We start from the raw sequence: 13400 nt of genomic DNA, 5'->3' as shown, positions 1-13400 counted from the left end.
AAATGTTAGAACAGCTAAAAGAATAACTTAAAATGTGAACAGTAACCCAGTGTAAGGAAGTTTGGGGAAGTAACAAAGTGAAGGAGCTGTAACATGGTGGGTGTTTTTCTGGAGCTGCTTTGCCAGGGTAATAATATAAAATAAGTGTACCATCACCCTATTTTTTGGCTTCCTAAAGAGCTGAAAATCTAGCTGAAAAGAGTGTGAATTTAAAAGAAGTCATCAAATGCATATTTTCTGCTGCTGATTCTGCAAAGAGGATTTGTAAAGGGATTTGCACTGTCTCCAGCTGGTGTTTGGTAATGATCTACTCTCTCTCCAGTAATTTCTCATGGTCCTCAGCACATGAAAGCACACACGACGTAAACATCTCCAGCCTGGCTTGTCAGGCCGGGCTCCTTCAGGGTTGGTGGGGAGGCAGAGATTTCTAGGAGTCAGTTACCTCACCCTGCAGCAGACACCTGGAACAGGCCTGATAAAATGTGCCTTGGAAGTTCTTATCTCTCCCCTCTGAGCAGCAGGAGCTTGGGCTGCCCAAGTCAGTGACAGAGGTTTACCATGCAGACATCTAAAATTAGATGAGAGGTGTCCTGTCCCTGCTGTCTGGCAAAAGGCTCTAATTGGCACTCCAGAGGGTGATTGGCCAACACAGGATGTGGGAATCCCATCAGCCCATTTTTGCCAGCTAAAACCAGGGATCTTATCTGGAAGTGTTGTCTACACACCTGCAATCAACAGAGAAAAAGACAAGGCTGAAAATTCCCTCTGGCTGAACGCACGCCCCAAGTGCCAATGTCAATGTCCCTGGGCAGCTCTGCTCTGGCTGATATCTGAGCTCAGCCAGGATCCAAGCATTAGGCAATACTTCATTCTTCCATTTCACAGATGTTCTTGGAGCTCAGCAAACACAAACAACTTGCCTGGGCTTTCCACAGAATGTACCTGCTGCTTCCTCTTCACGCACACATGGGAGGCAGCCTGCCAACCTGTTTCGTGATAGACCTTGGAGAGCACTCACCCGGGAACACGAGAAGCCAGATTTGCTTTTTTCCCCCCTCTATTTCAGACTGAAACCCAATCTTCCATCTCAAAACATCAAGGTGCTCCTCAGTGCTGTACCAGCATTTCTGGGAGGCACTGCATAGCAGCGCTTCACTGCAGAATTCACTGGCCAGATGCACTCAGCCAGCACAGCTGGATGAAAAAAGTCCCAGTTTCAGTTCCTGCACTGAGCTCTGTCAGCACTGAACCCACAGAGCAGTGCAAAGTCAAGTCTCCCCATTTTTTGTCCAAGCTTCCCAACCATGGCATTACAGCACCTAAGCACAGCGGCAGCACACAAATTCCATGTTTCATCTTTTCCATTCATTTGTTAAGACCCTCTCAAATCAGGGGCGAGGCAGCCTCACACCTGCGCCACTGAAGGAGGGCACTGGGCACCAATTGCCAGCCACAGGCCAAATCATCCAAGCACAAAGGATGTCAGGGGATCCCCATGCCCTCCTGCCCCTGCCCAGCTGTGTGCCCAGCACAGAGGTTCTGTCCCGTTGCAGCTCCAAGGTCTCTACCACTCCTGTGCCATGCAGGGAAGCCAATGTGTGTCCACGGAGCTGCTCTGGGGGCTGATGCACAGCTGGCAGGAGATGGACCACAGTGTGCTGCTTCCCTCAGCTGCTGCCCTGTACAAAACATGGGAAAAATCACTTCCAGACACCCCTCTGTGTCTTCTTCCAAAGGGAATCCACAGAGATGGAAATGGGTGTTGTAACATCACTGTGGCTGGCTACCAGCAGGAAGAGGGTGCACAGGGAAGGATGTGGGACATTGAGTAAATCTGCCCAAGATGCCTGGTTTTGACAGAATGTGGAGCAGCCCAGGAGCTGGCAGGTGGGATGAGGAATGAAGGAACCCAGCTCATTGTGACGTAGTCATTAATGAAGGCTTTGCATGTGCAGGACTCCTCACTTCTCACAAAAACGAGAAGGAGGGAGCTCTCACTTCTGGAAAAGCTGCAGCAGCTTCCCAACAGGATCCAGGCTCAGCAGCTTGTGCAGGGCCCTCTTACATGAACACAGCTGCATGAGACAGCAACAATAGGACAGCAGATGTTGCTGGTTACAGATGTTGCTCTTTATATAACAAGTTAAACTGAGGAAGTTTGTCTTGGAAAAAAAATAACAAAATGCCTTTTTTATACACAGAAGGCTCCCTAGAAGAAGATTAAAAAAATTTCAAGGCATTTGGGAGTGTTTCCACTAACCTGCCCCAGAACCCTCTGGTGAATCTATTGTCACTTTACCTAAACTCCCTGGCTGCTCCCAGCATATCACGTCTGGAATAGTCACTGAGATGTAGCAGCAGAAGGTAGAATCACTCTCATGTGAGCTCTCCATTCCCAGTGGAAGGATGAGGCCCAGCCATCTCTTCTGTCCCACAAATGAGCAGAGCAAGCTGCCCAGCAGGTTGAATGACTGTAAGCAAAACAAGTACTCCCTCAACATGTTCAGCAACTTCAAGAACACACGGAGGATGCACAGGGCAGCCCTGAATGCCTGAAGAAGGGGCAGTGGTCCAAAACAAAATCCTCACCAGAGGAGTCTGGGAAGGATTAGAGGATTGTTAATGTGCCCATCAGGGTGCAGGAGGCCAGGCAGCCCACGGCACCCACAGGTGACAGTCCCTCTGCAGGTGCAGGATGTCAGGCACTGCATAAGCAGCGGAGCCCACTGGCCACTCGTGCTGAGCCTCAGGGTCTTTCCTATGTCCTTGCCAACTTTCCCATGTCCTTGCCAACTTTCCCAGGCTCTCACATAAGCTGCCACGCTCTCCTTGCCTTCTCAGACCTTCAGGAAAACATGGAGCATGCTGAGGGCCAGGCTGTGCACACACAACGTGGCCAAAGATGGAGATCCTGTTCCCTGCAGCACAGGAACACCATCACCCAGAGAGCTGGGACAGCTGTCCATCCAGCCTGGGAGAGCTGGACACAGTGCAGGTCAGTGGGAAGGACAGGATACAGGTTCATCACAGCCTCTTGCAGAGAAAAGAGCAAAGAAGCCTTGATTGGAGCTCATTTAGATCACAGAGATCAGACAAGCAGGGGAGATGTGAAGAGGCAGATGGGGAGGGGAGGAGCCCATACAGGGACGTCTCCACTAAACATGGACAATGCTCTCAGGCACAGGGTGGGATGCTTGGGGTCCTGTGCAGAGCCAGGAGCTGGACTCTGATCCTGATGGGTCTCTTCCAGGTCAGGATATTCCATGATTCTAAATTAGCTTCCACCAGAATCACCCAAGAAAAAAGCTCATCTACAAGGCTGTGGCCATGACCAAACCCCGCACTGGGGCCTGAAGTAACCTCTGCATTTGTGGCACAGCTCTCTGGGCAGAAGAATTAGGAAGACACAGCAGTTTCTAGGTATGGATTAACTCAAACACTTACAATTCCTTATACTGGGACTTTCCTCTTCCTGGAAGGAAGCACCCAGTGCAGCTTTGGAGCTCAATGCCTCATTCCGCACACATTGGGGATCAGCAAACCCCTCCAAATACTCAAGCAGTACTTCAGCACATCCCTGGGATGCAGACAACCACCAGGATTAAACCATTCTCCAACAAGCAGGAGAATGTGGAAAATACAAGTGGGTCACAGGGTAGGGCATGGGTGCCACTGCTCCTCAGAGTGGTGCCATGCAGTGCCACTGGAACATTTCACAGGGACCAAGCTTGCACAACCAGCCCCCCCACCCCCAACCCCAGCTTCACCTACTCTGCATTCACTAATTGAAAACTCTGGTGGAAAAATTTGTTCTTAGTGTCCAGTTTTTGCTTCCCACATTTGCTGAGCCAAGGGCAGGGAGAGAGGACAGTGGTTAATTCTGACTGTCAGGTCAGGAGCAGCAGTTCTGACCTGAGGGCTCGGTGGGGCAGAGACACAACTGAAAATATTACTTTGTGGCAGGTGAGGACAGGAGTCACAAATCTGGGAAGTGGCAACTGCACTTCAACAGGGCTTAAGCACTGGATAGCACAGGAAATGTGGAGATCATTGAGGATTCCTGTGCTCTCAGCACTGCAGCACATTGAAGATACAGGAGAAAACAGTTCAACACCCAAGGGTGGTGTGAGCCCAGCAGCCAAGGTGACAGAGGAAAACATTTAACCACCTAAAATAGAGTGGGCATTAAAGACCATCAGATGATTCCCCCCTACTCCAAAACATCTCAAAACCACCAGCCTAAAGCAACAGACTTCTCAGGTTTGTCCCTGTGAGGTAAAACATGCTCCTCCTCTTCCATGGTGCAAAACAGAAGATAAGGAGGACACTGAGTGCTGATCCTTCTACCCACAGAGAGGAACCCAGGATCCAGCTGAAATCATGAGTCTAGTAGGGGCTCATGTCTCTTAAGATTCCTGGAAGAGTTGAAGAGTAAGTCCTTTGGAATCCCAAGTGATGTCCAAATGCTGTATATGAGATAGGAGATCAGGCTAGATGATAAAGTGGTTCCTTCCAGAAGAAATTCACACAGGTATGTTCATTTAAATACAGTAAGTGTCTCCAAGCTGATGGTCTGAGACCACTTTCCAAAAACCCAACAGCATAAACAAAGAACTGTCCATAAGTGAGATATCTTCAGTTATTCCCTTTGGAAAACTTTGCAAATATGTAAAGATGGGCTTTACAATGTTTGGTTAACCCCCCTCTGTTTTGCTGCCCTTGAAGCAGAGCTGTGCATAGGAATCACTCACCTGCCAATCTCTGCTGCTGGAACACTTGCAATGGGAAATGTAATGTCTTTCCTTCTGCCTGGAGAGGTGTCTTATGGAAGATACTGGCAATGGAAGTTTTCCAGCTCACCTTTCCTCATCTTTTGAGAGCAATAGGGGTCACATTAGAATCCCAGAATGGTTTGGCTTGGAAGGAACTTTAAATAAAGTTCATCTCATTCCACCCCCTGCCATGCCATGCCCCTTCCACCATCCCAGGTAGCTCCAAGCCCTGTCCAACCTGACCTTGGACACTTCCAGGGCAGCCACGGCTTCTCTGGGCAACCTGTGCCAGGGCCTCACCACCCTGGCAGGGAAGAATTTCTTCCTGGTATCCAATGTAATATTGTAGGATCCTTTTTCTGGGTAACTAATGACTGGGAAGCAAAGTCTTCCCTGGTCCTGTGTAGCCTCCAGTGGATTTTGCCTCTATAACAAAATTACCCTTTTAATTCAGAGAGAGTACCTGCCTTGTTTTTTCACCAGGCCCCACACGCCCAAGCACACCCCATTGCTGGCTCAGCCCTTGCAGCGGGTGAGTGAAGGCATTTCATGGCCCAGCCAGAGCTGTGATTACAGGCCTTTATTCTCACCCTAATAAAAGGTGCAAGGGCAGATGCCAGTGACTCCAATCTGGCACCATCACTTGTGGAGCCTCCTGCCCATAAACACAGGGGAGGCTTCAGTTTGACCACATGCTGTCCCACATTCAGAGCACAAAGGTGCTCTCCCCTCCAGGCTGGCCAGCCAAGAATTCCAGCAGCTCTCCCTGCAGCCAGGTCCCTGGGCTGGTTGAAGGTGTGCTCCCAGCCCCCTGTTCCCATGGCATGGAGAACATGAGCCCAGGTTTAAATTACACAGCAGGAAAGGGGTTAAAGTTTAAATAACTGTTTTGTATATGAATTAATGTATGTAGCTTTGAGCCAAAATATCCACCATTAATTTTTCCACCTATTTCAGGAGCAGTAAGATACACAAAGTAAAGTTTATTTTGGTACTTGGTATACTTCACTCTCATTAAAAATAAATTAATCAGCAAATTCCTACACAGCTCAGCCTTCTTTTATGTAAATACAAGCCAGCTGTAATGAATTACAAGGTGTTATTATCTCACACACACTGTATAATACTTCACACATAAGAGGTTTCTCTGCTTAGCTCAGCTTTCAACAAAAGCATCTTAAATAAACTGCAAGCAAGTTGTTTGGGCTGTAATGTTTTCACAGAGAAGGGATACACCTCACACAGAGAGAGGGGCTCTTTACATGACTCATTTTATAACAAGTTAAACTGAGGAAGCTTGCCCTGGAAAAAAAAAATAACAAAATGCCTTTTTTATACACAGAAGGCTCCCTAAAAGATTAAAAAAAGAAACAACACCCACAAGGCAGTGTTTGGGAGCCTGTCTGCTGCATCCCCACTGCTTTTTACATGGGGAAGGGATGGCAAATATTCTCCAACACACACACTATGAAGAAAGCAACTTGAGAAGGACAAATAGTCATAGCCAGCCACAGTTACACTTTCACCAGACTAAGGAGTCACAAATTAAGGATTAAATTCACAAATTAAGGATTATCGCCTTCTACTTTTGCTGAATACTTTTATTAGGAATAAATCCTGATTTTATAGGGTTTATTCTTATCAAAAGCACACATGGCACAGAAAACAAACACACAGCAATTTAACCCAGACTGACATTTATTATTGACTCAGATTTTGGACAGGAGAGAAATGAAAACTGTTTTTGCCACTGACCTGGAAACAGCCTGGTGAACCATCCACCCACACAGAGCACCTCAGCCTCTGCTGATTTCATCAGTGCAGCTCCTGCTCCCCTAATTACTGTGTTGGCTCCATCTGCCTACACAGCCATAGAAAGTTTTCACTGGTGTTGAAGGATCTTGCTAAAAAGCCCTGGACCGCTGCTTTGGGGGATGGAGGATGGCAGAGTCCTGTCCCAGGGACACAGTAGGGATGTTCTTTCCATAAAGGAATTACTAGAGCACAATTCTACAAAGAATGTGGAAGTATCAGCAAGGCAGACAGAAACATCAAGTACTGAGGCAGCTTTGAGTGCCAGCCCAGCCACAATTGGGGCTTTAATCTCCCTAAGACAGCTAAAGTCACAGAGGATTGCTGGGGACTGTGCATTATTCTTTGAATTCTCTTATCCTTGTGCAACAAAGTGGAGAGTTCCTAAAACGGATTTTCACAGAAAACCCTTCACAATCTGTTAAAGCAATTCTTAACTCCACTAAAGATGGACCACTCCATCTTGATATCAGGCATTTAAAATATATACTTAGTCTCTAAATATGCAAAGCTCAGGTTTATACTCACAACCTTTCAGGGAGCAGAGGACACCACTGTGTCTCTGAGTAGCAGCTCTTTAAAGGAGGCAAGGGGCAGAAATGTCTTTTTGAGAGACCTCTACATCATGGTGAAGACCTGGTTTCCTAAAGGCAGAAGGCAGCTCTGTCCATTTGTCAGCAAGGGCCACTTGGGGCCATAAAAAGGACAGAGGTTCTTAAAACAATGAGCGTTTATTTACGGGTGAAGGTTCGGGAGTACGGCTGTCCAGGAGGCTACTGAGGCACCACGGATGGGATAGCTAATGAAATGTTTCACTTCCAACAGCAGACTGTTCTTCCTGACCACACAGGCTCAGCCCTGTCCCACTCCAGGCATGCTCCCCAAGCTGTTCTGGCACGTGGATCTCAGAGTCCTTCGTCGTTGTAAACTGGGGACAGGGGCTTGAGGATGCTGCGGGCGTTGCTCTCCACCAGCGGCCGCCAGCTCACCTCGCCTGTGAGCAGCAGGTCCTCCCCACTCAGAGCGTCCAGGTGCTGCACCTGCAAGCACAGCAAGTCACTGCCATGTCCCATTGCCCAGCCAGCTCCCTCAGCAGCTGCACAAACACCTGTCTTTCCAAAAAGCAAGGACAACAGGGAGATTTCAGCCTATTCTGCCATTTGTGTGAGGTAGACCTAAAAAGTTCACTTCTGAGTGTGAAGCGTCGTGGAAAGGCCAGGATAAGGATCTGCAGATGCTCTGGAGTTACCTGCGTCACTGATGCCTCCTCTGAAGGTTTGGCAACAGGGCAAAGAGGAGCCACGCAAAGCTGCCATGAGTCACTCCATCCTCCTGGTGTCCTCCTGCAGGGGACACTGCCCACACCAGCACCCCATGGAGGGCTCCCATCCTGCACACAACCCAGGCTTTAGCTACAAAAAAGCAGCCTGACTAGCAGGGAACACCTGGGTTTTATCACATAAAAGTACATGAGCTGGAAGAGGTGAACATGCAATGAATGCTCATCCTCACAACAGAAGAAATCCCTGAATGGTTTGGGTTGGAAGTGACCTTAAAGCCCATCCAGTCCCAACCCCTGCCATGGGCAGGGACACCTTCCACTAGACCAGGCTGTTCCAAGCCCTGTCCAGCCTGGCCTTGAACACTTCCAGGGATGGGGGCATCCACAACCTCTCTGGGCAAGATAGTTGTGATCTAATGTAATTTTAAGGTGCAATGTAAGCAAAATTGAAAAAAAAACCAACCCTCTCATCATACAGCAGAGGGTCACTGGTCACCCTGGATATGGGAAATAGGGAAAAAAAAAATATAAAAGTCGCTCAAGGATCAGTCCAAGACAAACCCACCACCATTAGCTCAGGAAGGCTGGGAGAGCTGACCAGAGGCACAGTACATGTTGTCCTATCTGTATGTTCTCCTCTGGCATCCACTAACAGCCATTGTTAAAGACAGGATCCACAAGAAACTGTGGGGACAACCTGGTACACAGTGTGACTGGAAACAAGGGATAATTGGACAAGGAGTTTCTCAACAGGGGAATGAATGCACAATGCACCCATGGCCACAGAGGGTCACACTGGAAAGCCACCTAAGCACAATGTCCTGCTCCTGATAGTCACCTCCAGCAGCCTCCCCAGGAGGAGTTAAATACAGCACACAATGCTCTTTTCCTTGTTCACTTTCCCTCCCTCTCAAAATCTGTTCATTCATGGATTTTTAGGCTGAAATGGTTGTGGATTTAATTGCCCTGTGCAAACTTTTCTTCCAAAAACCTTGCCAGTGGCTTTAGAAGCCATGTGCAATTGCAGCACCCAGACCAACTGTGGCAACATTCTGTCCCCACATTTCTGTGTCCCTGAAAGCCTTTCCTTGCTCACCTTTCACATGCCTTCAGGACTTCCTGGAGATGTCCCTTATTTTTTTTCCCCATTCTTTTTTTGGGCAGAGGATTCTACTCATTGCTAATAAAGGAGCAGTTTCATTGTCACCCTTAGCACTCCTCTCTGAGCCTTCTTCATTTAATGTTTTATCTGTCCTGGTGGTCAGCACCCAAACCAGAGACATTATTCTAGCTCACAATGGTACCAAAGATCTAAAACTGGCACCACAGCAATATTTTATCCTCTGTTTCTTCCCTAGTAGTTCTGAGCATTTGTTTTATATTTTTTAAACACTATGGAGAGCTGAGCTGACATTTTGATAAAACAACTGTAATCTCAAGGCCTCATTCCTGTGTGGTAACAGTTCAGAGCTCATTGGTACCTATGTAAAGCTGGGAATAATGTTTTCCTCAGGTGCACCATTTGTCTGCAGGAATGACCTGTCTGCACAGAACCTGTGCTCATTCCTCCCCAATGTGCCACATTTTCCTGCCTGATCACTCTTTCTTATGCAACTGCAAATTGCTTCAGACCTATCCTTTGCTTGAATATTCAGCAGTGCAACAAATTCCCCATCTGGCAAAAATATATCCCAAATTACATAGTTTTTAAATGTGTTTTTCCTCAGCAAACTTTCCTACAGCTTCACCATTGAGAATCAGCAACCTTCAGCATTTAATTAAGACAGTCTCTCCCAAGAACTCTCTGGCATTCCCTAAGTGTCCTTAGGAAGCTCAGCCCTTTATTTCCCTTTTTTGACACACACTTAAGTACTGTCTCTCCATACCTCCATCTGATGCTGAATATAGTATTGGAAACATTACAGAGAATGATGTTGTGGAAGTTCTGGTCTTCAATTTCCTGTCCAACACCCTCTACTTTTCCTCCATAACCTCTTTCACACCTTTTCTTTAGTGATCACATGGACTTTATCCTACCAACATTTCCTAGAGATCTGGTTCACAAACCTCCTCAGGGCTGAGAGGACAAACACTACTCAGTGTTGTCTCCTCCAGGTAATCACTGAAAGAAACAGAAATAATTCTGGAAAACATACTTGTTTGTTTCTTTTCCTCAAAGGTCACCAAGAGACTTTCAAGCTCTATATGCTGTTTCACTATGAGGAGAACCCCAACTCTTTAATATTAATAACAATTCTACAAGTTGCAGCCTATTTTTGGCACATTGTATCAAGACCCTCCATAGCACGGGTCCAGAAATAGGTGAGCAGGATTGTTTTCAATATTCCATTAATTTCTCTGCAGCCATTTGTCATCAAACTGCAGTAATGATCTATTCTCTCTGGTGACCAGAGACAGAGGGAGCAGCTGGAGCTGTGCCAGGGAGGCTCAGGCTGGATCTCAGGGCAAGGTTCTTCCCCAGAGGTGCTGGCACTGCCCAGGCTCCCCAGGGAATGGGCACGGCCCCGAGGCTGCCAGAGCTCCAGGAGCGTTTGGACAGCGCTGCCAGGGATGCCCAGGGTGGGGTTGTTGGGGGGTCTGGGCAGGGCCAGGGCTGGGCTGGGGGATCCTGGGGGTCTCTCTTAGCTCAGGATATTCCATGACTCTGTAATAAATACCATCCAGTTTTCAGATATTTATCTTCTCCTCCTTAAAAATGATCACTGACTATCAACATCAGATTTATTTATGAGAAGTGAGTGGCATATGCAAGCAATAAAAGCAAGCTCTCCCCATCCTGAAGCGGAGGCTGAGGAGAGTGGGGCCGTACCTGTTTGCGCACGTACTCCACCAGCAGCTCCAGGTGCCGAGGGTCATCACAGTTCCTGTTAAAAAGGTTTCTCCAAAGAGCTGCTGCCAGAACACGATCATCAGACAAGATTCCCTAAAGGGAAATACAGAGAGGGATTAAAAACTGCACATGAAGAAGGGTCTGAACACAGGACACCCCCATTTGTGTACCTGGCCCCTGGCCACAGCACCTGTCCCAGAGCCCACAGCTGCCATGGGCTCTGCATGTGGAAAGGCAGCAACATCACTCTTTCCCAGAATGGAAAAACAGCCCTGGTCTTAAATTAATTTACAGAGCGGCCTGTAACCAATTTTCTGGCAAGTTAATTTGGAAAAAACCTGGGTTAGGGTATTCCTAATGTCAGAGCTGATAACTGCATTTCTGTGTTATGAAATCTTTACCATAAAAATGGTGATCTTACAGAGAAGGCATCATCACCTCATGGGAATGTAAGAAACCGATGACACTTTAAAAATAAAAAGTAAAGGATATTTAATCCAATGTTGCAGAACTGTAGTCTGGAGTTTGGTATTTTTCTTTACTTTTTTACTTTTCTTTCCAAATGAGAGAGAAATCCTGCTCATCAAGAACTATCTATATTTTTCCAGTTAAATTGAATATTAGCTTTGGTTTATACAAGAACCACATCCATTAATGTTATTTGTCCAAATTCTCTTAAACTTTTATTGCCTTTTTAGCTTATGTGGTGTTGTCACCACAGGCTCATAACTCCCGTCTTCTGCTGAGACATTTGCCAAAGGCAAAAGACTTTAAAATATTCAGTTAAAAATAAAAAAGTCAACATTTGTCTTTAATCAAAGCAAACATTTTGTTTCCAAAAGATCGTCAACAAAGCACAGGCAGACACATCCTGGCTATATTTAAAACAGATTAAACCTTGCAATTGTAACATTGTCCACAATTCTATGAGGTTACATTTACAATGCATTAATAATGCAAATTACTGTGCAAAGAAAATAATATCACAATGTGAATCAGAGCATCTGAAGTGCAATATTCACTAGAGCAAAAAAATGATGCAATTGTATTTTCCTCTTCAAAGTCCTGTAGACACTTGTGCAGAGTGGTGCTTTTGCCTCCCTGTATTATTAGGTACTGCCTATAAATATTCTTGCATAGACTCCCTATAAATACTCTATTAATCCTCTCTTTGCTTCCAAGGTACAGCTGAGTACAACAGGATTCTGACAGAGGAAATGATTTTGTGGTGGCCAGGAAGGAATGGTGAAGCAGCAAGAACACCCTACCTTCCACATCCCATGGTTTACATCCATATGCTCTGCGCTGTTTTCTTTCAAGAACTTTCATTCAAGGCTGCTTCCCTAATGTAATATTTCTCCAAAGAAATGGACAGTGAATGTTTTACCCATCTGGACTATTCTGTGTTCAGGAATTTGATGGTCTACTTGTTGTACATTCCCTCTTACCTCATCATATCCAAACAGAGCTGCGTAGAAATTTTCTACCATCTTTTTCAAGTCTTCTTTTAGAACAGTAGAATTAATCTGAAAAACAACCCAGGAAACCATCAGTACAGGCTCTAAGGAACAGGTGAGGAGAAAATATTCCCACTGAGATTTGGCTGCAAGCAAGAGTAGTCACTCTGGAACTCCCCATGGCACAGCTCTGCTCATTCTGACACAGCTGAGGTTGGTGTTACTCAACACAACTGGCAGGAACATCCCAGCCACCAGCTCTGCCACCAGCTGCAGAAATGGAGAGAAAATGCTGCTGGGGGAGCGTGAAGCAAGGCTGCTCTTGCAGTGGCACCACAGACCAAGAGCATGGAGACCCTTCTGTAGCTCAACTATTGAGCAGCTATTCCAGATCTTCATTCATCCATAGAAACTCAAAGGTTTTTCAACTTTTTTTTCCCCCAAAGCACAGACTGCAGGGGTGGATGTGCTACTACAGTGGCAGTACTGGAATGCTAAAGACAGAGACACCACCCTGTCACTGCTCCTCCTGTACTGTCCAGACTGACTCTCAGCCAGCAAGAACATGAATTCTGCCTCTCCAGCATCTCTAGCAGCTCAGACTCACAAGTTTTTGACTATGATTAAACTTCTTTCAGAGTCTGTGATGACACAGCAACTACCCCCATGCTCTAAGTGTGACTCAGCCCAAGTTCCACACTGACCTTTAACTAAGTTTAATAACTGCTGAAGTATATGCTGGGTTGGCATGAGAACTGACCCCATGTGAGCTTGCAATGGGACAGGACCAGCTGATGGGTGCAGAGGGATGGCTGAAATGCCTCCTGTGCATCTTCCTCATCCACACTGTCTGTCCCTCTTGCCTCTTCTCATTACCTCTACCAACAAAGTGATGCAGTTCCTCTCCCAAGGGCTCAGCTACACTTTGGTAAAGCTTCTTCTTTGTACTGACTCCCATGAGGGATCCAAGAGACACAAAGCATTTATTGTCTACAGCTCTCACACACTCCAGAAGTACAAATGGCAAGGCCCATCAGCCCTGCACACCAGCAGGACACTCAGGTGTGACACTGCACTTTACAGAGACAAGATTTACACACAAGAGACACCAGCCCATCACACCCACCACACTGGGAACTTTTTGTCCTGAATTCTCTCTCAGTATCCTTACAAGTATTCACCTTGGAAATTACACAACAGTTTTTCTATCAAAATATGAGCTAGTT

At 46.5% G+C, this 13400-nt stretch overlaps 1 protein-coding gene across 3 annotated transcripts in view; it reads right to left on the bottom strand.

Annotated features, from left to right (window-relative positions):
* Positions 1 to 6452: 6452 nt before the first annotated feature.
* LOC131585017 (ubiquinol-cytochrome-c reductase complex assembly factor 1) overlaps positions 6453 to 13400 on the bottom strand; it is a 46860-nt gene continuing 39912 nt past the window's right edge. For all 3 annotated transcript variants that reach the window (XM_058850686.1, XM_058850687.1, XM_058850688.1), the window contains 3 exons: positions 12166 to 12243; positions 10697 to 10810; positions 6453 to 7624 (listed from right to left, as the gene is read on the bottom strand). In XM_058850686.1, the coding sequence (XP_058706669.1) occupies positions 7490 to 7624; positions 10697 to 10810; positions 12166 to 12243 (327 nt within the window). In that variant the 3' untranslated portion in view covers positions 6453 to 7489. The remainder of the gene's footprint in view (positions 7625 to 10696; positions 10811 to 12165; positions 12244 to 13400) is intronic.

The sequence above is a fragment of the Poecile atricapillus genome, chromosome 15 (genome assembly GCF_030490865.1).
Source record: "Poecile atricapillus isolate bPoeAtr1 chromosome 15, bPoeAtr1.hap1, whole genome shotgun sequence".
NCBI classification, from domain to species: domain Eukaryota; kingdom Metazoa; phylum Chordata; class Aves; order Passeriformes; family Paridae; genus Poecile; species Poecile atricapillus.
The sequence above is the reverse complement of the archived record's forward strand: the minus strand, read 5'-3'. Positions and strand labels throughout refer to the sequence as shown.